General features: G+C 38.9%; 1 protein-coding gene across 1 annotated transcript in view; it reads left to right on the forward strand.

Moving 5' to 3' along the window:
- Positions 1–20,862, forward strand: part of TMEM182 (transmembrane protein 182) — a 92,452-nt gene extending 71,590 nt beyond the window's left edge. Inside the window, exons 4-5 of the mRNA XM_032420046.1 lie at positions 1,629–1,766; positions 19,666–20,862. Of these exons, the coding sequence (XP_032275937.1) occupies positions 1,629–1,766; positions 19,666–19,886 (359 nt within the window). The 3' untranslated portion in view covers positions 19,887–20,862. The remainder of the gene's footprint in view (positions 1–1,628; positions 1,767–19,665) is intronic.
- The last annotated feature ends 1,182 nt before the right edge of the window (positions 20,863–22,044 follow it).

Raw genomic sequence — 22,044 nt, forward strand, 5'->3', positions numbered from 1 at the left:
AAAACTCTTTGTAGCCAGTTTTATCTTTCCTTGGGGTTTGACTTCTCTCCTTAATCCACTTGCTATTTACTTTTCAGACTCCTCAGATAGTTGTTTGCCAAGCGTGTCCACATTTTAGTTGAAGTCAGGGGAGCCACAGAATGGGCTCCTTTTTCTGTGGATTGCCTCTTAATCATGTTTTCACCCCTAGTACTTGCCACAGAACCTACCACATGATAGACAAGTAAATGAAGGGAATGCAAGTGTAAAATGTGAGGCTCACCAATGTGAAGGAAATCTTTGTGTGTGTGTGTGAATGAAAATGTAAAATGTGAAGCTTGCCAATTCTCCAGCAAATTCTTGTATGACCTGGATGGCATGTGTTTGGCTCACTGTTTGCTACTCTTCCCACACTCAAAGATGGTCAGTACTTCTCCACTGCTTGGCTCCCTGTGGAGCCTGAATGCAGCCACAGAATATTCCTAACACCCCAAACCTGGAAACCACTGTCAGGCGAACAGCATGGGATGTGGGGTACAAGCCGGCCTTTTACTCCTGTCTTTCACATGTGTCCACACATTTTCTAGCCTTCATTTCCAATTTAAATGCAATGCCTCCTCCTCACAAATTTCCACCTTCCTATACTCCTTGCTCTAAGATTCCAGCTGATGGACACAGTTTTTTCTTTGCCAGGTGGGCTTGTGGAAAAAAATCATTTTTTTTTGCTTTCTTATATAAAATTCTATGTTTTCATTAAAAAATGTAATTTGACTAATGTGTTTTATGGGGCTTTCCTTCATTTATACCAAAAGGAACTTATGTTAGTGTTTTAGCCCTTGGGAAATGATGAATTTGTTTAATAGATCACTAATTATCCCGCTCAAAAATGATCATTAGAATTCCTCTTTATTTGATTACTATGTATCACCAAATCCACAATCCATTTATCACCAGCTGCATCCATTAATTCAGCCATGCTGGTCCATGCATAAGAGACTACTCTAACTTCTCATTTTGAGTCATTCTAAGAAAAATATTGGTAGAAAGTAGTATGCCTTAAATATATCTGATTTAAAATCTCAGTCTATACAAACCTTTAATTTTGGTTTTGTTTGCCATTTTTCTTACCTGAAGACAATTTTCCAATAGAGTCGCAATCTAAATAGAAGTGTACTTTTTTGTTAGGGGATTGGGGTGATTATTAGCTTCTAGGGGATGACAGTGGTAGTAAGAAGCAATGTTTGTAAATGTGAATGCCTTTTCATTTCTTTGTATGTTTGGTATGAAACACCTAGCTGTGACCCAACTAGGTACTTACTCAAGGGAACGCTTTCCAAAACTAGAACATCCCCACTTCTAAAATGGAAAACATGGTCAGGAAAATGAGCTCCGAGAGTGTACTGAGCATGTGTGTGGTGCAAATAACAAGCGTGAGTTAGTTGAAGGTTGACATCACTAAGTACAAAATTATCTAGTAAGGTTTCCTTTGGATTGTCATTCAGGACCCATGGCTTGGGACTCTGCCTAGCTGTGCCGTGACTGAAATCAGAACAATAAAGAGGAAAGAAACTGACTGTGTGGTACAATCTAAGTGGGGTTCACAATCTAAATGTGGTTTTCTTTTCTCCTTTTCCCCGTGGGGTCTCCAGTTTACCGTGGTTTCTGGGCAGTCCTGATGCTTCTGGGGGTCGTCGCCGTGGTGACTGCGAGCTTTCTGATCATCTGTGCAGCCCCCTTCGCGAGCCACGTTCTCTATAAAGCTGGTGGAGGCGGGTACATTGCTGGAGGTATGTGCAAGGCAAAGGGTGTGATTTCCAGCCATGGTTTTTCTCGACAGCCTCATATTTTCCTTTTCTAGTTTCAGGTTTCAGGCCTCTAGTAGTAGTAATATAATGATATTCATATGCAGTTTTGCTTGAGTGCCCATTATACGCAGACCCTTCTCCAGGGACTTTGCGTTTTCCACGTGCTCCACAGCATTTGCTCACTGTATCCACATTGTATGAAGAAGGCACTAGAAGGGAAAGCTCTGTTCTTTAGCCTCTTTTAACCTGTTTATTTTCTATCTGTAAAATGGGTTCATAGCATGTCTCTCTGTAACATCAGGATATGGGTGAACTTTTCTGTGCATTCTTTTTTTTTTTTTAAAGATTTTATTTATTTGACAGAGAGAGACACAGCGAGAGAGGGAACACAAGCAGGGGGAGTGGGAGGGAGAAGCAGGCTTCCCGCGGAGCAGGGAGCCCGATGCGGGGCTCGATCCCAGGACCCTGGGATCATGACCTGAGCCGAAGGCAGACGCTTAACGACTGAGCCACCCAGGCGCCCCTTTTCTGTGCATTCTTAAAGACATAGCCTCATGATGATATTACAAACTGGCATGATTTATTTATCACAGGTAAAAAACATCTCTTTCTACAATGTCACCACTCACTTTTCTTAATTGTGGTTCATGTGCATTATAGAAACACATTCTCTCTTTGGCGAAACCTGCGTTTGTTTTAGTCAGCTTTCCAACTAGTCTTTTTAATGCCTTTACAGTGATCTTAGTATAAATAGAAAAATAATTGACTAGGTGTGTCTTAGGAATATCAAGTATTTTTCATTTAATTGGAAAATAAAAGCCAGAACATTAATCTGAAAACATATAAGCACAGGTGATTTGTAAAGATAACAGTTCTAGAAAATGAGAGAAACATCACTATGACCAAGACCAAATTGTACGTGGCTATGCTATATCATAACATCAAATCAGAAGGACAGTGTTTCTGTATGAAATGGTAGTGATAGTAAAGAAACAGAATGGATAGTTTTGTCATCTCTAAATCATTGCAGAGACAGCTCCTGATGTTGTCCATCATCATTTAATCAATGACCAATTAACAGTTCCTTTAAGCACACTTATTACATAATATTGTGCTTAATTCTGTAGAGGGAATAAAAAGAATAATCAGATATGGATCCTCTGTTCAAAGAGTTCAAAAAAGAAAAAAGAAAAAGAAACAACCCACCAAAACCAAAACCCATCCTGTGAATAAGAGTCCTGTTCAACCTATTCTGTCATTCTTTTGTCTTTTATTCAATTCTTTCCTCACTGGTTTTTTCAAGGACCTTGTTTTCAAGGGCCTGGATTTACCTACAAAATTCACCATTTTAAAGTATATAATGCAGTGGTTTTTTTTAAAGATTTTTTTTATTATGTTATGTTAATCACTGTACATTACATCATTATTTTTTGATGTAGCGTTCCATGATTCATTGTTTGTGTATAACACACAGTGCAGTGTTTTTTAGTACATTTCCAGAGTTGTGCAAATATTACCACTCTCTGATTCCAGAATATTTTTTTTTAAAGATTTTATTTATTTATTTGAGAGAGAGAGAGAGCCCAAGCAGAGTGAGCGAGAGGCAGAGGGAGAGGGAGAAGCAGGCTCCCCACTGAGCAGGGAGCCCCACGTGGGCTCCATCCCTGGATCCTGGGATCATGACCCGAGCCAAAGGCAGACGCTTAATTGACTGAGCCACCCAGGCGCCCCTAATTCCAGAATATTTTTATCACCTCACAAAGAGACCTTATTGTCTCCCCTCCTTCCCTCCCCCTGACCCTGAGTTAACACTCGTCTACTTTCTATCTCTGTGGGTTTGCCTATTTTGGATATTTCTTATCAGTGGATTCACACAGTGTGTGGCCTTTTGTGTCAGACTTCTTTCACTTTAATCTCAATTTATAATCTCTCTTCTTTAATTCATAATTCCATAAGACCAAATCCCTTATATGCCATAAAACTGAGCATTTTCTGAGTTGAATGTTTTTACCTTCTCCAAACCACATTCTACCTTTGCTTTGTTCCAAGGTCTTGTGAAGGTGCATATTTTTCCATGGTCTTCCCAGAAATAACAGCTGTCTACTAGAGCGTGTAAATATTTGTTTCTTCTCATTCCTTACCTTTCTTTTTAAATCTTTTCCAATAAAGGAAATATGTATAGTTAACCCTGGAACAATATGGGTTTGAACTGTGTGGGTCCATTTATTTATACATGGACTTTTTTTTTTTTTTGATAAATACAGTACAGTCCTGTAAATCTGTTTTTTCTTTTTAATGTTTTTACAGTACCATCCTGTAAATTTACAGTACAGTCCTGTAAATCTATTTTTTCTTTATGTTTTTCTTATGTTTCTTTTCTTAGCTTACTTTATTGTAAGAATACAGTGTATGATACATATACAAAGTATATGCTAATTGATTATGTTTTCAGTAAGACTTTTCTGGTCAACAGTAGGCTGTCATGAAATCTTAGGGGAGTCAAAGCTACAGGCAAATTTTCAACTACAGTTAAGTTTTTGTGGTGTCAGAAGTTACAGGCAAAAAAAAAAGTTATAGGCAAATTTTTAACTGCGGTTCAGTTTTGGGGGAGTTAAAATTTATAGGCAGATTTTCAACTGCACAAAGGTCAGCACTCCTAACCCCACAGTGTTCAAGTGTCAACTGTAATAGCATGAGTTTAGGACACATATGGACAGCATGGTTGTTTTAAACTCAGAAACGCTCTGATCCTTGGTTTAGTCTGATCAAAGAATTGCGTGTCTGTGTGTATGTCTTGTGCTTTTGAAAAAAAAAAAAAAAGTTGGTCATTTTTAAATTGTGCAAGAAGGTAGTATATCCAAAGAATTACATTTGGCTGAGAACTCTGTAGGAAGGTAAAAGCATTTGGTATGTACTCATATGCCAGTGACCAGTGGGTTTTCTTTTTGTGATGAACCTTTGCTGTGTGTGGGAATGGGGCTGGGGTTCCCCTTGCTCAGATCTTCTTCTAAAGTCCCCTGGGAACTGAGAGGTGTCCATGGTATTCTGGGACCCATTCTGCAAACAACCAAACTGGACAATTATGAGGACACTTCCTTTCAAACTTGACTTTTAATTTCCTTCATGGCAGAATCCTTTATTGTTTGTGTAGGACCATTTGTTCCCGCAGAACACAGAGAGAGATTCTGTTGGATGAGACAAAATTAGCTTGGGTAGAAAAAGTGATGTTCTCAGGAATAATTGAAGTTTACAGTCTAGTGTCAGTTTCCACAGTGAAACACAATTCTGTAAGGCAGTTATGGGGCCAATAAATCATCCTTCATCTTCAGTACTTCTTGATAGAAGAATTTTTAAAATCTCTTCAATGTTTATTACCAAAATTCTCAGGTAATGTTAATAGGCAACTTAGCCTCTCAGAGTCGAAGGTGGAAACTTACATGCTATGCTGTATGAACACTTGGCAAATATGTAGGAAACACTAGGTTTTTCGGCCACCGAAATTTTTGTGTGCCACATTTAATATGGAACCACGCATATAGTCATCTACTGAGTTAAACGGAATTGAATTTATAATGCTTTCTTTGGTTAGATTTTATATTTTCAAAATGAGGAGATCTCATTCTGTGGGCCTAGTATTCTAGAATCTCTTTGTTTCTTACGGCTTGCCTCGTCGTTCCCTGCCTCACCGAGCCTCCCGTGCTGCCCTGTGCCAACGCTCTGTGCTCTGCCGGTTGGCTAGGAACAGGTGCAGCCTGGGCCTGGGGTTGCTGTGGCAGCTTTATCAATGCCACAAACAAGATTGTACACTCTCTCTTTATTTAGACAGATGGCCTTAGAACGGGGAATAGCCAAATTCCAAATGGCCAATGCTGGGTATGTGCATGCACAAAGACTCTTTGGCATTAGCAGGAAGACTGTTTTTGAGCATTCCATGCATGGCTGAGTCATGCTGATGTCACAGTTGTCCCTGTGAGTAAGGGGCGGGGTCCATGGTATTCCTCTTGCTCTGTCAACAGGCTCAGAGCAAAGTGTGGAGGGCGTATGTTGCCACTCCTCACAGCTGGGCAAATTCCTTTTCAGGCAGGCTAGGCCGTGTGTTCCCCGAGGAGGTTCAGTTCTGGAACAAGCATTTGGTATGTACTCATACGGTACATACATGAGTATGGTAATTGTCAGGATGTTATAACGCCGACCCTGTTGCAATGAGTTCTTGTCACACACTCTACAAAGCCTAAACAAATGCTGAAATTCGTTTTAATGTGGACTTCCAGAGAACTTTCAGATCCAAAGGGGCTGACGCTTGTCTTCTCCTATCCCTGTGATATTAAAGATGACAGGAAAGATGCAGAAGTTAAAATGGGTAGGCATAGGGGCGCCTGGGTGGCTCAGTCGTTAAGCGTCTGCCTTCGGCTCAGGTCATGATCCCAGAGTCCTGGGATCGAGCCCCACATCAGGCTCCCTCTCCCACTCCCCCTGCTTGTGTTCCAGCTCTTGCTGTCTTTCTCTCTGTCAAATAAATAAAACCTTAAAAAAAAAAAAATGGGTAGGCATAGCATTACAAAACGTTTAAAGTATATGGAGGAAATTATTATGTAGCTGAAACTTCCTAGTACCTGGGCAAAGCGACGTCAAGACAGGAATTGCTGTGCATGAGTAAGACTTCTAAATGTACAGGAAAGAATAATGACGTGATCTGGAAATTCTGGGATACTGACATCACTGGGTAATAAGCCATAAAACTTAAAATTGGTATTTTACGAAGATACTACGGTACAAAGGTTTTTCTTTTGTAATTGAAATCACTTTTTCCTGAGTGACAAAGTGGGTTTACATTTTTCTGCTGAATGTAGAGCTCGACAGAGTCCCTCCTGTGTAGAGGTGCCTGAAAAGTTTCTGGATCTCAGCTAAATCCTTTGTGGGACCCTCACATTGGTGAGACTACATGGACATCTTGTAAGTCAGAGGAATATAGCAGCCTTTATTCTAGACCCAGGAGGTATTAATGGGAGCCAAGGGTACCTTTGCAGTGTAATTGGTCCTTTGGAACAATTAGTCCTTTGGGGGCAAAGTAGTGATTTGACTCCTGCCCATTCTGTCACCACAGAGGATGCTCCTTGCCCAGACAGCTGTTGCTCAAGCCATTACTGGTAACCAGGGATATAAGCTGAGTGAGTTGGGATGAATTTTATAAATCCTCTGCCATGTGGGACAAACCGCTGGAAGCACATCCTTCCACAGCTCATCCCTGTTCCCTTTGGATCTGGAGGACAATGCTTTCTAGAAGCGTAGTGATGTGAACCCTCTTAAAAAAGTGACATAGGAAAGGTGAGAGGATATGAAGGGAATATAAAATTCTGAGTACAAAATATATAAACTACTGAATCAGAATTAAATTGGACTTGTGGTTTGTTTTCCTTTTTCTTTCAAAAGAGCAATGGAATTTGTAGTAGCTCATCAGCAAATCACGTTTATTTCTATATGAAATAAGATAGATGTGATGGATGCCAAACTGCAACATACTTTTTTGCCTAAATCCTAGAAAAAATCAGTCTCAGAAGCCAAGGGACATATTTCAGATGTTCCTTTTTTTTTTTTTTTTTTTGGCTGAGACTGAACACGTGGCTTCCAGGAAGCACTCAGTGTCATACCTTGCTCCTTACGTCTTCCTCCAGATAAAGCAAAGCGAGAGAAGAGTATGTGGAGGAAACAGAAGACCATGAGCAGGAAGGGATTAGGGAAGAATTGCTGACAGCCTCAAGGCAGGCATTCTAAACTTACAGGCACACGCATCTCCCTGCTTGCACCTGCTGTCTCCATCTATATCGTGAGAGATCCAGACTATAAACAGCCACTTACCCTGGACAAGCAAAGGGGCCTCTGTGTTAGCAGAACAGGCCTGGAAGGCCAGTGAATTCTTGCCAGAATGGCTTTTCTAAAGCTTCTGTGTCTTTCTTAGTGCACCAGAAGGAGGCTTTCAGGAGAAAATCACAAGCATGACCTCCTAGTGGGGAACAGAATATTTCACCAAAGTCTAGGACTTCACATTTTTATTCACAGGTCTGTTCTGTTGGAGGTATGCATGGAAACAAAAGGGTGACTCATGAGAACTGTAGGTTACTGATACATTAGCCAGATGTGCTTGTTGTAGTAGAATTCCTGTCTCTGATTTTTGTTTTTAAATTTTATTATGTTATGTTAATCACCATACATTACATCATTAGTTTTTGAGGTAGTGACTGTCTCTGATTTTTATGAAACACAAAACAGCAGTTTGGATTTCTCTTTTGCTCAGTCCAGAAGCTTTGTACACTAGATCTGCTTTCTGAGTAGTTCTGGAAGAACCAGTCACCCTTATGTTTCTAGAAGTACTTGCTTTGTACCCTGGCTTTGTGCCTTCAGTTGTCATATTTGGGAATTTGTTCAGGAAAAGTATTGTTTTGGATATTGATACTATAATAATGTCAAAGGCCTCTCTTCAAATTCTGATGTGGAATTTTAGTTTCCTCCATATGTCATTTCATCAAAATGTCAAGTGCTAGAATCAGTCAACGTTGGTCAATATTAAAGAGGAAAGAGCTCTGAAGAATTTTTATTTACAAAAATACTTTAAAGCCTATAACTTTTCTTTCTCAGTTCTTCAAAGTATTTTTCCCCACATTGCTTATCAGTTAGAATGTGCATAACAGGCTGTTAGGATCAGACTTATCCCCACTCAGTTTGGAATGGGGCACCAGTATAATAGATGTATGATGCTCCAGTGAAGAGAAAGGTCCCCAGAGAAAGAATTCAGAAGGCACAAGTGAGACCCAGTCCTGTGAGCCTCCAACACCCCAGCCAGGTGAAGAGACACAGAGTGGTTTCTCTGGAGAGAGCTGTTGTGCTCCTGAGTCTCTTACCTGGGCTTGGTGTGCATATGTGTTCTCATTGGAAACATTCTGGGTGATGGTCCAGCCCCTGCCCAGATGAATCTAGGTTATGAGAGGTCAGCTCAGTAATAGCTTTAGTGGGACTTCCTGGAAAACCTTGAACTGGAAACGTGAATAAATGGCCCCCAGCCCCTTTTACAAATGTATCTGTGTGGTTCTTCTGAGAACTAGATCTATAGGTCCTGGCAAATGAATGCTTTTACTCACATGATATTTTATTATGGGATATAATTAACCTCCACACTGAAAGGGAGTTTTCATATGTGTGGGTGACAAGATCCTTTCCACTTTATAAATGGCATCTCTGGTTTGGGGTTAGGTTTTAGTATGGTGGAAAGGCAGAATGAATTTCCATCTGCTTCACTCTCCTTTAAAGTATGTGCATCATTAACATCTACTATTAACTTAGTTCCAGAAGGCATTTAATTTCTTTGCAAATATTCTGTTTTATTTCACACCCTTCCCCCAAATAGTCAATTTGCTCAGAAATAACTAGTAGTGAATGAATAAGGCATACTGCTTTTTTAACTGAAATTTTTATGCATTTTCTGAGGCTTTTCCCCCCACCCATTATACTTACTTGTACAAAAGAGAAACACATTAGTAATAGACTCCCCTGAATGACCAGATTGACATATGCTAAGTTTGTCCTAGAAAAAAATTTTTACTTCCTGTAACTAAAAGGTTGTTGGGGGAAGGACAGGAAGTTTGCTCACTGGACACTTAAGACAGAAAATGTCCTTAATATATATAAGTGAGCACAAGTCTGGATTCACCTGTTACCCTTTCTGAAATGTTCAGCGATGGGCCTGTGGAGTGACTGGTGCCACCTGGTGGAAGATTCTAATAAGACATGGGCAGACAATCTCCCTCACTTCTCATGGAATCTCGGAACTGGAAGGCACTGTGGCAGTTTATCCCCTTGCCTCTTGACTAGCCCTAAAATAGCCCAGTCATATGAGAAGCTCTGATGCTTTAAAAGATTTCAGAGAATAATATTTGCTAGCCATTGGCAGTAGTTCATGCCAAAGCTCAATAAAAATAATGATAATAACAAAACTAGCCGATGCTTATTATGCGCTTGCCCTGTTCCAGGAACCTTGCTAAGTGCGTTATCTCCATTAATTCCTTATGACTGCTCTCTGCAGTAGGCACCTGCATGACCTCTATTTTACCAACAAAGATGCCGAGACACAGAGAAGTACAGAACTTGTTCAAGGTTACTCAGCTAGTCAAGTGTAAAGCTTTCCAGCCAGTACACCTTTGAGGTAAGATTTAAACCAGGGCAGTCAGAAGCCAGGCCTGTGCGCTTCAACCACCTCCTGCTTCGTGAAACTCATCTACTGTGAGTAAACACTTCCTTGGTGTTAAATGAAAATCCGCTTTCCAGATGCAATCCCTAATGACTTGTACAGATGGATAAACCCTCATGATCATTCTCTGTCAATAACTGTTTCTCAAGGGAGTACAGGTATGGGATAGGCAAGATGTTTAATGCCTACCAAGATTATGCCAACCTAAGAAAGTAATAAATATTTGAGAAATCCAATAGACATTATATAGGTTTGGTTGACTAAATAAAAACATGAGGCCAGAAAATGAAAGGGAAGAAGCAGTTAATATATTTGGACAGTAGTGTGGTGAAGTGTGGGCAGTTATGAATATTTGGAAATCAGATAGATGTAATGAAAAGATACAGGCATGAAATTATAACTATATAAGATATTCAGACTATCTCAGGAAATTGGAGAAAAATCAGTGGAAAGTGAGTCTGAGAAAATGAAGAGTGAAAATTGTTTATGGTTGATCATTATGCATTAGCAGTTTTAAAATTTCTGAAAAATGACATGTAAAAATGAGCATAATGTAACTGAAAGAGAAAGGAATAGCATTTTAATGTAAAGAAGGACTATTACAAAAGTACAATTATTTTTAAGAACTTCTAGTGTATTTCCCGAAAAAACTAACTTTTTAGTGAATGAACTAACAGATACATAACTACTTTGAAAGTATGTTATGGTGCAGTAAGTCTTACTTTTGAGAAAATGTAGAATTAGCAAATTTTCCTTTCCCCATGTAATGTTTAGAAAAATAAGTATGCATTTTAGATTCTGGAGTGGATCTGTGAGAATAGCCTACACTAATGACCATGTTTCCTCCTTTAGCCTGACACATAAGGTTTCTTAAAATTTGAGTAAGGTCTCAAACACTGCAATTTTTAAGATTCCTACTGTATTAAAAGTTAACACATGCCAAACTCATTTGCAAATACTGTGGCACTAAGCGCTTACATTTAAAAAGTTAACACTCTATGTTTTTAAGACACATACATAAATGTAATGACCCTATATATAAAGTCATTTGCAGACATTATCCAAAATCTTTTATGGATTTGGGCCTCAAACGCATACTGCTTATAGACTCCAGTGTCATCCATATCATGAAGGAGCACTGTTATTCTATCCCAAGAGGTTAAACCCTTGCCCATTCTCAGAAAGGGTCTAGCTCTTTCTCCTTGGTTGTGCTTTTATATCCTCTAAATTAAAGGCTAGAGATGCTACCTACATACCTGAGGGACAACTGTCTTTCCAAAGAAGTCTCAGAAAACAAAGATGCAGGGTGGCATTCTGGTTCCTACTTTGGGGACCAGTTCACAGGGGTTCATTTTATAATGAAGCTTCATAACATTCATTTATACATCATATTTTGTGTATTTCAAATGATACATAAATGCAGTTTAAAACAAAAAACAAAACTCTGACTCAGAAAACAGTCACAAAACATCCCTGTGCTCCAAGCATTTGGAGAGTTTAATTGCACAGTGAACACAATTGAAGAGCTGTCAAAAGTTTTGTTGACAAAACTGATGCTTGAGGAAGAGAAGGGAAGACTGTATTCTTAAGGGGGGGTGGAGGAGAGTCTGAGCAGGTGCACTGCAGGTCACTGCCACAGCATCTGGAAGCCCAGCATCTCTTTTAGCAGTTTGGCATAAGATCGTGTTTCATAAAAAGATACTGATGCGACACATGAAAAAGTGTTCAACATCGCTCGGCATCAGGGAAATCCAAATCAAAACCTCAATGAGATACCTCCTCACACCAGTCAGAATGGCTAAAATTAACAAGTCAGGAAATGACAGATGTTGGCGGGGATGCGGAGAAAAGGGAATCCTCCTACACTGTTGGTGGGAATGCAAGCTGGTGCAGCCACTCTGGAAAACAGTATGGAGATTCCTCAAAAAGTTGAAAATAAAGCTACCCTATGACCCAGCAATTGCACTACTGGGTATTTACCCCAAAGATACAAATGTAGTGATCCGAGGGCGTATGTGCACCCCAGTGTTTATAGCAGCAATGTCCACAATAGCCAAACTATGGAAAGAGCCAAGATGTCCATCAACAGATGAATGGATAAAGAAGATGCGGTACACACACACATACACACACACACACAATGGAATATTATGCAGCCATCAAAAACCGAAATCTTGCCATTTGCAATGACGTGGATAGAACTAGAGGATATTATGCTAAGTGAAATAAGTCAATCAGAGAAAGACATGTATCTCATGATCTCACTGATATGAGGAATTCTTAATCTCAGGAAACAAACTAGGGTTGCTGGAGTGGTGGGGGGTGGGAGGGATGAGGTGGCTGGGTGATAGACATTGGGGAGGGTATGGGCTATGGTGAGTGCTGTGAATTGTGTAAGACTGTTGAATCACAGGCCTGTGCCTCTGAAACAAATAATACATTATATGTTAAAAAAAAAAAAAGAAGATAGTAGGAAGGCAAAAATGAAGGGGGGGAATCGGAGGGGGAGATGAACCATGAGAGACTATGGACTCTGAGAAACAAACTGAGGGTTCTAGAGGGGAGGGGGTAGGGGGATGGGTTAGCCTGGTGATGGGTATTAAAGAGGGCAGGTAGTGAATGGAGCACTGGGTGTTATACACAAACAATGAATCATGGAACACTACATCAAAAACTAATGATGTAATTGTATGGTGATTAACATAATAAAATAAAATTTTAAAAAAAGATACTGTTGCCTATTTCCTTTTTTAAAACCATTTGTCTAAGGAAAAGTATCGGTCATTTCAAGACTCTATGTTTGAGTTAGAACATCACAAACCAAAATATTCATTGTGGCTTAATTCATTATAGCCAAAACCTAGAAAGAACCCAGATGATCATCAAGAGATAAGTGGATGAACAAATTGTGGTCTGTTCATACAATGGGAATAGTGCTCAGCAGTAAAAAAGAGGGACTACTAACACATGCACAACCTGGGTGAATTCTCTGTCATCATGTTGAGTATGAACAGCCAGAGACAAAAGACTGCACATGGTCATGATTTCATTTCTACAAGGTTCTAAGGGCAAAGCTCTGCTATAGTGATAGATGCTTTGGGGGAGGGGTGTGAGGAGGCCTGAAGAACCTCTCTGGAGTGACAGGGATGGATATGTTCTATTTTTAATGGATTGTGGGTACACTGATGTTTACATTTATCAAAACTCATCAAACCGGGGCGCCTGGGTGGCTCAGTTGGTTAAGCGGCTGCCTTCGGCTCAGGTCATGATCCCAGGGTCCTGGGATCGAGCCCCGCATCGGGCTCCCTGCTCGCCGGGGAGCCTGCTTCTCCCTCTCCCTCTGCCTGCCTCTCTGCCTGCTTGTTCTCTCTCTCTATCTCTCTGTCAAATAAATAAATAAAATCTTAAAAAAACAAAACAAAACAAAAAAACCAAAAAAACAAACAAACAAAAAAACTCATCAAACCATACACTTAAAACTCATACATTTTGCTCTATGTAAATTATACCTCAGTTAAAAAAATGAGAAAGAGAAACAATGAATCTGTAACGCTTTTTACCCATTAGAACAACCTTCAAACTATTGGAGCTTAATATAATACCTTCAAATATTAGTATGGACTAATTTCAGAAATGTTTATATGAAGACTGTTTACGGATCTTCTGCCAAAGCCCCTTGCGGGGACGTGGTCACTTATGCTGCTCGGTGCTCCTCTGCAGGTCTGAGAAGGCATTCATTATGTATTTCTTGATGAATTGCTATGTTTCCTTTTAGAAAATGATAGTAAATACATAGCTTATCAAGTTTCCTTTTTGTTTTTTTTCTGGGCATGTCAGATCCAGGTTCACCATTCCATTAACGCGGCTGTCCTTTGTACCCTTACCCACACTCCAGGTTTTTTCTTCATTTCTATAGTTAGCATGAACCCTCTCTGTACCTTCCTGGGAGCTCCACCTGGAAAAGTAATCTCATTGCCTGCCACCTCCTTGGAATTTTTCCCCACTGTAGGGTGTCTGTGAATGTCTTCATCCTAATGTGTTATATCTGCTCTCAGGGTGTCCGTTTAAGTTATGCCACAGGCTACTCTGACCTTGTGACTGCAGACCTCATTTCATCCTCTGAAAATAGACAGAAGGAGTAGGCTGATGCTATCATCCCTAAGATTTTATGAAGCTGACATTCTAGCTCTGTTTCTCTAGATGCTCTTGCTGAATATTGCCCTGTCTCTAGAGTACATGCAGCCTCCAGTTAGAGAAAAGGCAATATTTTTCTGATTCTAATTCACTGTTCACTGTTCACTTTAACTTCATTCATAATGCATTTTTTTGACTATGGAATTCGTGGCCTTTCCTGTGCCCGTAGAAAGCTGAAATGAGTTGTCACTGAATTTGTGTGCAAGCCTGACTAAAAGAGGCCAATGGAATCATCTTGAATTTATGATTCTTCCCCAAGTAACCAATAGCTGCCCATGATTGAAGTTGTTAAAACACATTTCAAAGGCAGTTCAGTTATATCTAAGCAGTTAAATATCAAGTTTATTGTTTTTCAGTAACTCCAAAAGGCTTTTGTTTTTTAATACAGGTATATGTATTTCTAGGCAAGAATATAGACGTTTGACATTTGCCTTTTTGAAGAGTTTCCATTTCTGTGGCTAACTTTTCTCTAGGAATGTGTTTTTTATTTATTTTATTTTATTTTATTTTATTTTATTAGGAATGTGTTTTTAAATCTGGTTTATTTTTCCATACTTGCTTCCATAAAATATTGAGGACATGCAGTTTTACTTTCAGTCTGTGACTTGGTGTTGGTGAAATTCTTTTGTATTTTTTTTCCACGTTGTGAACATTTCCATATTGTTTATCATTAGCAATTACATTCCTAATGGCCCTTTGTGACTACGTGACCTTTGTTTCAGAGAAAATGCTTTCCAAATTGAATTCATGATATTAGAAGGAAAAGTTTTCAACTTCGTAAGAGTTGTAAAATCATGAGTGGCTCTTCCCCACACTGCTAATTAGTAAGAGAACCAATGCATTCTTCTTGTGACTTAATTATTTGTCCATGGTTTTATTATCACAAATCTTCTTGGGATTTGCTACCTTACTTTATGCCTCCAGTGAGCTGTTTTATGGATTTTTTTGGTCTTCAATTAGGTATTTTAAATTTAATTGGAAATAAATTATGCTTTCAAAATATGACCAAATTTAAATATAACTTAATTTAAAAATAAATTATTACCTGAATATTAGCAATATTTTCTATTCCTGCTAAAATCACAGTGGCAAGTGGGTTTGACATGTAACTCACTTGTTACTCAAGGACAGTTATTACTTATGTTTTCACGAATGAGAGTCCTTTAAGAAATCAAGGGATAATAATTAAGATTTTAACATAGTATTTTTCCATTAGTGTTCCCCCAAATGATACTCTCCACTTGGTAGGTGAACCAAACCAGCAATATTACTGTTCATTACTCATCACAATAGCCCACCAAAAGAAAATGTGTCTTTCTGGGTGTATGAACACACATACTGTCCTCCCATGCCCGCCAGCATATGTCCTTTCTAGTGCACATAACCACAGATTCCCACCATGCTTTTTTGTGTTTTTTAATTCATTCATTTTGTCTTGTGTTTTGAAGTATTTTCATATTTATATAGAAGTTGAAAAATCCCTTCACCCAGAGACTCCATTCACCTTTCACTAACTATCTCAATGTCTTTTCTAGCAAAAGGCTCCAGTCCTGCAACATGCTTTGCATTTAGTAGTAATGTTATCTGAATCTCTGTCAGACCAGAATAAGTCCTACTTAGACCTTCATGACCTCGACTCTACAAGAGTACAGGCCTGTGATTTTCTAGAATGTTCCTGAGTTGGTGTGTCTGATGTTTCCTTCTGATTGGATTTAGGCTCTTCATTTTTGTCTATCATAGCAGTGATGCTGTGTTATTGTCATTGTATCTTACAAGGTGGTTGGTGACATCAGTATGCTATGCCACCGGTGATATGCACTCTGATCATTTGAGTAAGGTGCTATTTGCCAGGTTTCTTCGGTATGAAATTACTGTTTTCCCCTTTACAATTGGTAAGTGTTTTGTGGGAAGAGACTTGGAGCCTGTGTAAATATTTATTTCTCATCTAAATTTCATTTACTAGTTTTAGCATCCATTTTTTTTCCTTGCCTGAATTATTACTTAAATGATTGCCAAATGGTGATTTCTAATTGAACTATTCCTTCTACATTTATAAGTTAGCATTCTCTAAGGAAAAGCTTTCCCTTCTCCCTGCCTAATGTATTCATTCATTTATTTATAGCACTGTGGGCTCATGGATTTCTCTTTTATTCGGTGAGGTATCATGTGCCATTATCATTATTGGTCTGATAGTCTGATTGCCTCAGAGCTGGCTAGGGGGAACCTCTCGAGCTAGCTTCTGAAACACTCCCACCATTCTGAGAGCATATCTGACATTCCAGACTTATCTTGTACTTTCTGTCCCAGCCTGGATTCACCTATTTCTTTGAGATGCCTGGTTCCTGATATTTAGAAGCCAAGATCTGGACACTTGGTGTGCTCCATGCTACTGGGGTGTTATTGCTCCTAGATCCTCCCAGGACACAGAGCCAGGAAATATATGTAGGTGTATACACACGGGTGTATCTTAACACACACACACACTTTTACTTCTATATCTATCTGTCTATCTAGAACCATAAATTCACACTGATATATTTAATTCCAAACAAACACCATAGGCTTTATTTTAGCTTTCCCCCTTTTCAAATTTGTAACTCCCTTTTCAGGCAGTGAAGAACATGACTCCAAATAACCTCAATATATTTATTTGTTTGATCAGTCTATCTCTATGTAATAGTCTCCTGACTCTTCTGTTGGCCAGATGCATTATGTAAACCCCCCATCATAAATTCTTGCTGCCATGTCAGCTAAACCATTGGCCTTTGGTGTAAATACTTACCAATGTCTCTTAGTCCATTTACTTTCTGTTTGTCTCTTTGCATGTGAGTGCGCACATGCACACATATACACACTGGTATAAAACACTGGCAATTTAATAGGTAGGGAAACACTCTTTTACCCCATGGGAAGATGTAATTATAAACTGGTATGATATGAATTAAATGACAGTATCTTCAATTAGTGAACAAGTTAAAGATTGTAGTGATAGAAACGCCTATTTTCATTGCTTTCAGGATGTAAATGCTCTTCAAATAATGGCAATTTTATTTTATTTTATTTATTTATTTTTTTAAAGATTTTATTTATTTATTTGACAGAGAGAGACACAGCGAGAGAAGGAACACAAGCAGGGGGAGTGGGAGAGGGAGAAGCAGGCAGGGAGCAGGGAGCCTGATGTGGGGCTTGATCCCAGGATCCTGGGATCATGACCTGAGCTGAAGGCAGATGCTTAACGACTGAGCCACCCAGGCGCCCCTAAATAACAGCAATTTTAAAATATAAGTTAATTCTTCCTTACTAAGAATCATCCACATGGTTACTTGCAATACATTTTTTTTAAAGATTTTATTTATTTATTTGACAGAGAGAGAGAGATAGCGAGAGCAGGAACACGAGCAGGGGGAGTGGGAGAGGGAGAAGCAGGCTTCCCGCTGAGCAGGGAGCCCCATGCGGGGCTACATCCCAGGATCCTGGGATCATGACCTTAGCCAAAGGCAGACGCTTAAGGACTGAGCCACCCAGGTGCCCCGCAATACATTTTTTTTTAAATACTCTAAATTCAGTAATGGATTTTGCAACTTTTGAAAGAAAATATGCATAAGGCTACTGGTTTTTCACAAAGGCAATTTTCTGTTTTTATAAAACTATCTGAAAGTACAAGAGAGTCACATGATGCAAGAGAGATAAGAAACATATCAACAAATAATAACAAAGGTTTGTAGTCTGTTTGCATAAGGCAAATAGTATGCAAATAACTAAGCCAAAACTTTACATTAGGGGAGAGCAGTGTCTATATATTTGCAGAAAAATGTATTGAAATGCACAGAGTTGCCCAACAACACATGGCATTGCCATATTGTTGTCAGCATCTGAGGTACGGCTTTGCAAGGAGTTTGCTCGCCGGCTATGACTTTACTATTTCTCTCTGACATAGCTGTTGTTCAGTGGTTAAATTGCACTCTTCTGTGCTCCAGTATTTGCATTTACATTACAGACCACAGTGTGAAGGATGTTTCTTATTAGTGAAGCATCTATGTTGATTCTTCATTGCTCTGTGTTTGTATCATGATTATGAGAAAGTTTAAGACTCACCTTGGCATATTTATAAGCCCGTCTTCTTTTGTGTGTACCTCTCAGGATTCTTTATGAAATGGATGGCCCAAGAGAGAGAAGACATCCTAAATACTGTAGGAGCACAATTAACTGGAGAAGGGTGATTAATGGCTAGGCTCTTAAAAGCTACTCTGTCCTGCCAATATGCCTCCATCTCTGCTCCTAGTCACAGGGTTATGTTTACCTTTCAGACTGGCTCGCAATTAGAATATGGAGATTTTATGCCTGATGGTTTCGTTCATTAATTCAAAGACTATAATAGGTCCTTGACATGTTTGGATTGAACTTTTGGACAACTAGCAAATGACCTCAAGTATATTTTGCTCAGGGACAAATTTGAATCCCTCAGGCTGTGTGGTTTGTGTGTGGGACTTGTCACTCACTCACCCGTGTATCAGCTTGGCTGACTCTCCTGGGTTTGCAGCTCAGCACAGTGGGGCTGCTCCCTTCTGTTATTTCAGTGACAGCCACGTGGAAAAGTATATGCTTTGCAGTATTCTCAAGTTTTAGCATTCGTGAAGCTCTTCGATCATATTGCTCCCTCCCTGCATCCCTCCATTCTACTTCTGTTCCTTTCTCTTGTCTAATAAGGCTCTTGGTCTTAGACCTGTGGTTTTACATTCCACAGAATTTTTTCATTAATTTTTTTCTCATTCTTTCCAGGCAATGTTACCTTTATGCTATAATCAATCTTCAGCATCTGTATTTCAATTTGAAAGAATCATGTCTATTCTTTACATTAGTTCAGTGCTTTCATCTCTGTTTTTGTCTGGTACTTACTTTGGCTTGTGTTTTCATTGACAAAATTACCCACAGCATTAGTTAGCTGTATTATAATAATATAATAATAGTTGGAAAGACCTGAGCTAAAAAGCGGCTCTGAAAGCTACTGGTTGTGTTTGCATATCCTTAAAACCGAGGGTCAACAGTACCTATTTTATCAATTCATTGTACAAATTGAAATAAATAATGTATTACAGTGCTCACCCCAAACCAGGCATATAGTACAGATGGGAAATGTTAGGAGAAATTCCGCTAGGCAGGATCTTTGACTCTTATGTACATAGACACCTAATACAGAGCCTGGCATACAGTGAGTACTCAATAAATGCATGTCAGCTGTTGCCATTGTTCTTATGTTGCCATCTCAATGCTTTGAAAATTAAAGATAAGCAGTATGCATATAAAACATATAATAAAGGGTATGACACAAAGTAGGTGATTTGGCTAGAATGGTATTTTTAGAGACATATCATCAGGCAAATGATTGGTTAGTGTTCTTGGGAAAACATCTTCAGAAAGACTAAAGGTCTTTTGTTTTGTCCTTCTCAGGCATCCTGTTTTCCCTGGTGGTGATGCTGTATGTCATCTGGGTCCAGGCGGTGGCTGACATGGAAGGCTACAAAAACATGAAAATGAGAGACTGCTTGGAGTTCACCCCTTCTGTTCTGTATGGCTGGTCATTTTTCCTGGCCCCGGTGGGGATATGTTTTTCTTTATTAGCTGGATTACTGTTTCTAGTTATTGGGCGGCATATACAGATACATCACTAATCAAACTGTTGCCACCAGCGTTTTCTTGAGAGGTTTTAAAACAGGATTTTTTTTCTTCATTTTGTTTTGGTGATCCCAGTGTAGAATTATTAGATGAGCTTTTTAGTTAGTATTTGAATTTTGCTTTTACATTTTACTTGTGATTTCTGCTAATAGGAAGGTCTTAGAATCTTTCCAGACGTCCACGTTTCCATCCTCTGTAGGTGCTATCAAGAACCTAGGTCTCTAAGGAGCAGTAACATGGGCTTCCCTCTCATTGCAACTGTTAGAGCTCACGCAGGTTACAAAGGCCTGATAATGGCATAACACCACCACCTGGGCCAGTGAAGCTTTGATTTAAAGCTTCCTTCTTGGCATTCACTTCTGCTGCTATTAAAAAAAAAAAAAAATCTTTGGAGAATAATTAAACAGAAAACAAATGTTGTCAGAGAACTTACCCCATTTCTTCTCCACACACATGCATCTCCACATACACATTACTGACTCCTGTAAGATAATTATTTATGACTTAAAAATAAATAACAGTGTGCTTGTGGCAAGAGCCAGGCAAACCCATCAGTTCAAATGGACCACAACCTGACTGAGGACGCGTACTTACTCCACTCTCTTACCAACAGGAGTGTGGTCACTTAATTCTATTCCCTTAACTGTGCATGCTTACATAACCTTAAACTATGTTTAAAAGTGGCAAATCTGTACACCAAATTACATACAATGCAGACTGGATTTTTAGGAGCTCAGTGGATTAATTATATGTAATATGGTTGAAAATATGTAAAAACCAGGTACCTTAGCTTAGTACTTAGTTCTGTTTGATATTTTAAAATTCCTCCTTAAAATTATATGCTAATATGTTCAGCATGTGAAAATTTATTGATGAAATGTGCTTTTAATATGCACTAGCTATAAACTTTCAAAATATTTCCATATGAAATAATAGCCTTGCTTTATTAAAGACTATGAAATATTAACTTTTCCCAAGGTTTTATGGGTTGTAGTTCTTCTGATCATTTGATTCCCTTAATTATTGACTCTCAGTTTCTTCATCTTTACAACAGGTATTTTAACATTTACAGATATGCTAATTACTTTAACGTCTTGGAAGAAAACTTGGTGCTGGTTGGTGGATAATTCTTTCTTATTTGCTGGTGTAGACATGCAGACATTTTGCATATCAAAGATGTTTGTTTGGCACTAATTTTGATTGAAATCAAATCCATCTGAGAAGCCCACGTTGCATTTGCATTTTGGAAACCTCCACCAAGGAGCAGTTTGGTGTTGGTGAGGGAACAGAGAGCCCTCATGGTATGCGAGCTTTGTTCTGGGCACAGTGTTTTACTCTGCAGCTGTTGTGATTACCTAAGGCAGGACTCAGAGGCAAATTAAGAGATGCTGGGGGACAGAGGGGCTATTGCTTTCCATTCAGCCGTTCCCCTGATGGAGAGATTGCCTGTCTTCTCCACACATCTGTACTTTCCATTAACCTTTTTCAGTGGGAGGGATTTCTGGAGGAATGGCCATGCTCTGAGGTATCTGCAGAATCATGAGGGCATTTTAGTGTTTAGGGACAGAGAGGACTAGCATGTGATAAAAACAAAACACAAAAATATAAGACAAAAAAACAAAAGCTTCAGGGGTTTAACTGGTTTCTCAAGCCATCTGAGTTATAAATGTTTTTTGTGGTACTTGCCTTTGTCTTTTTCTGTTTTCATTTTTATATTGCTCCATTTACTTCTTTGCTTTTGGCTTGATTATTAGAAAAATAATTATGGGTTCTGTTATGCATATTTACTGTGATATTAAGTTATGGCATGCCATTAAGTTTTCCAGACGATGCTAGCTGTATTTGATTAGTTCATGTCATCTGTAAATACAATTCCTTTTTGTAGAACTTTGGAATGGAGCCTTTTTTCTGGTGTATTATATGTCATTTAAATTTCACATACAAGCTGCTTTCAGTAAAGGTTTGAATATTTATAAATTTCAGATGGTTATCCTCATTTTCTAATACACTTACGCGGCTACCATATATTTATCATAAGGCAATTGGCTGAATATCTGATGTGTATGACACTTTTACACAGATACATACTTTGGAAGTATTTCATAGTTGTAATGCATCAATCACATTAATTCAGATGCATTTCCTGATCTACTT

This window comes from Phoca vitulina, unplaced genomic scaffold, assembly GCF_004348235.1.
Source record: "Phoca vitulina isolate PV1807 unplaced genomic scaffold, GSC_HSeal_1.0 scaffold22, whole genome shotgun sequence".
NCBI lineage: Eukaryota > Metazoa > Chordata > Mammalia > Carnivora > Phocidae > Phoca > Phoca vitulina.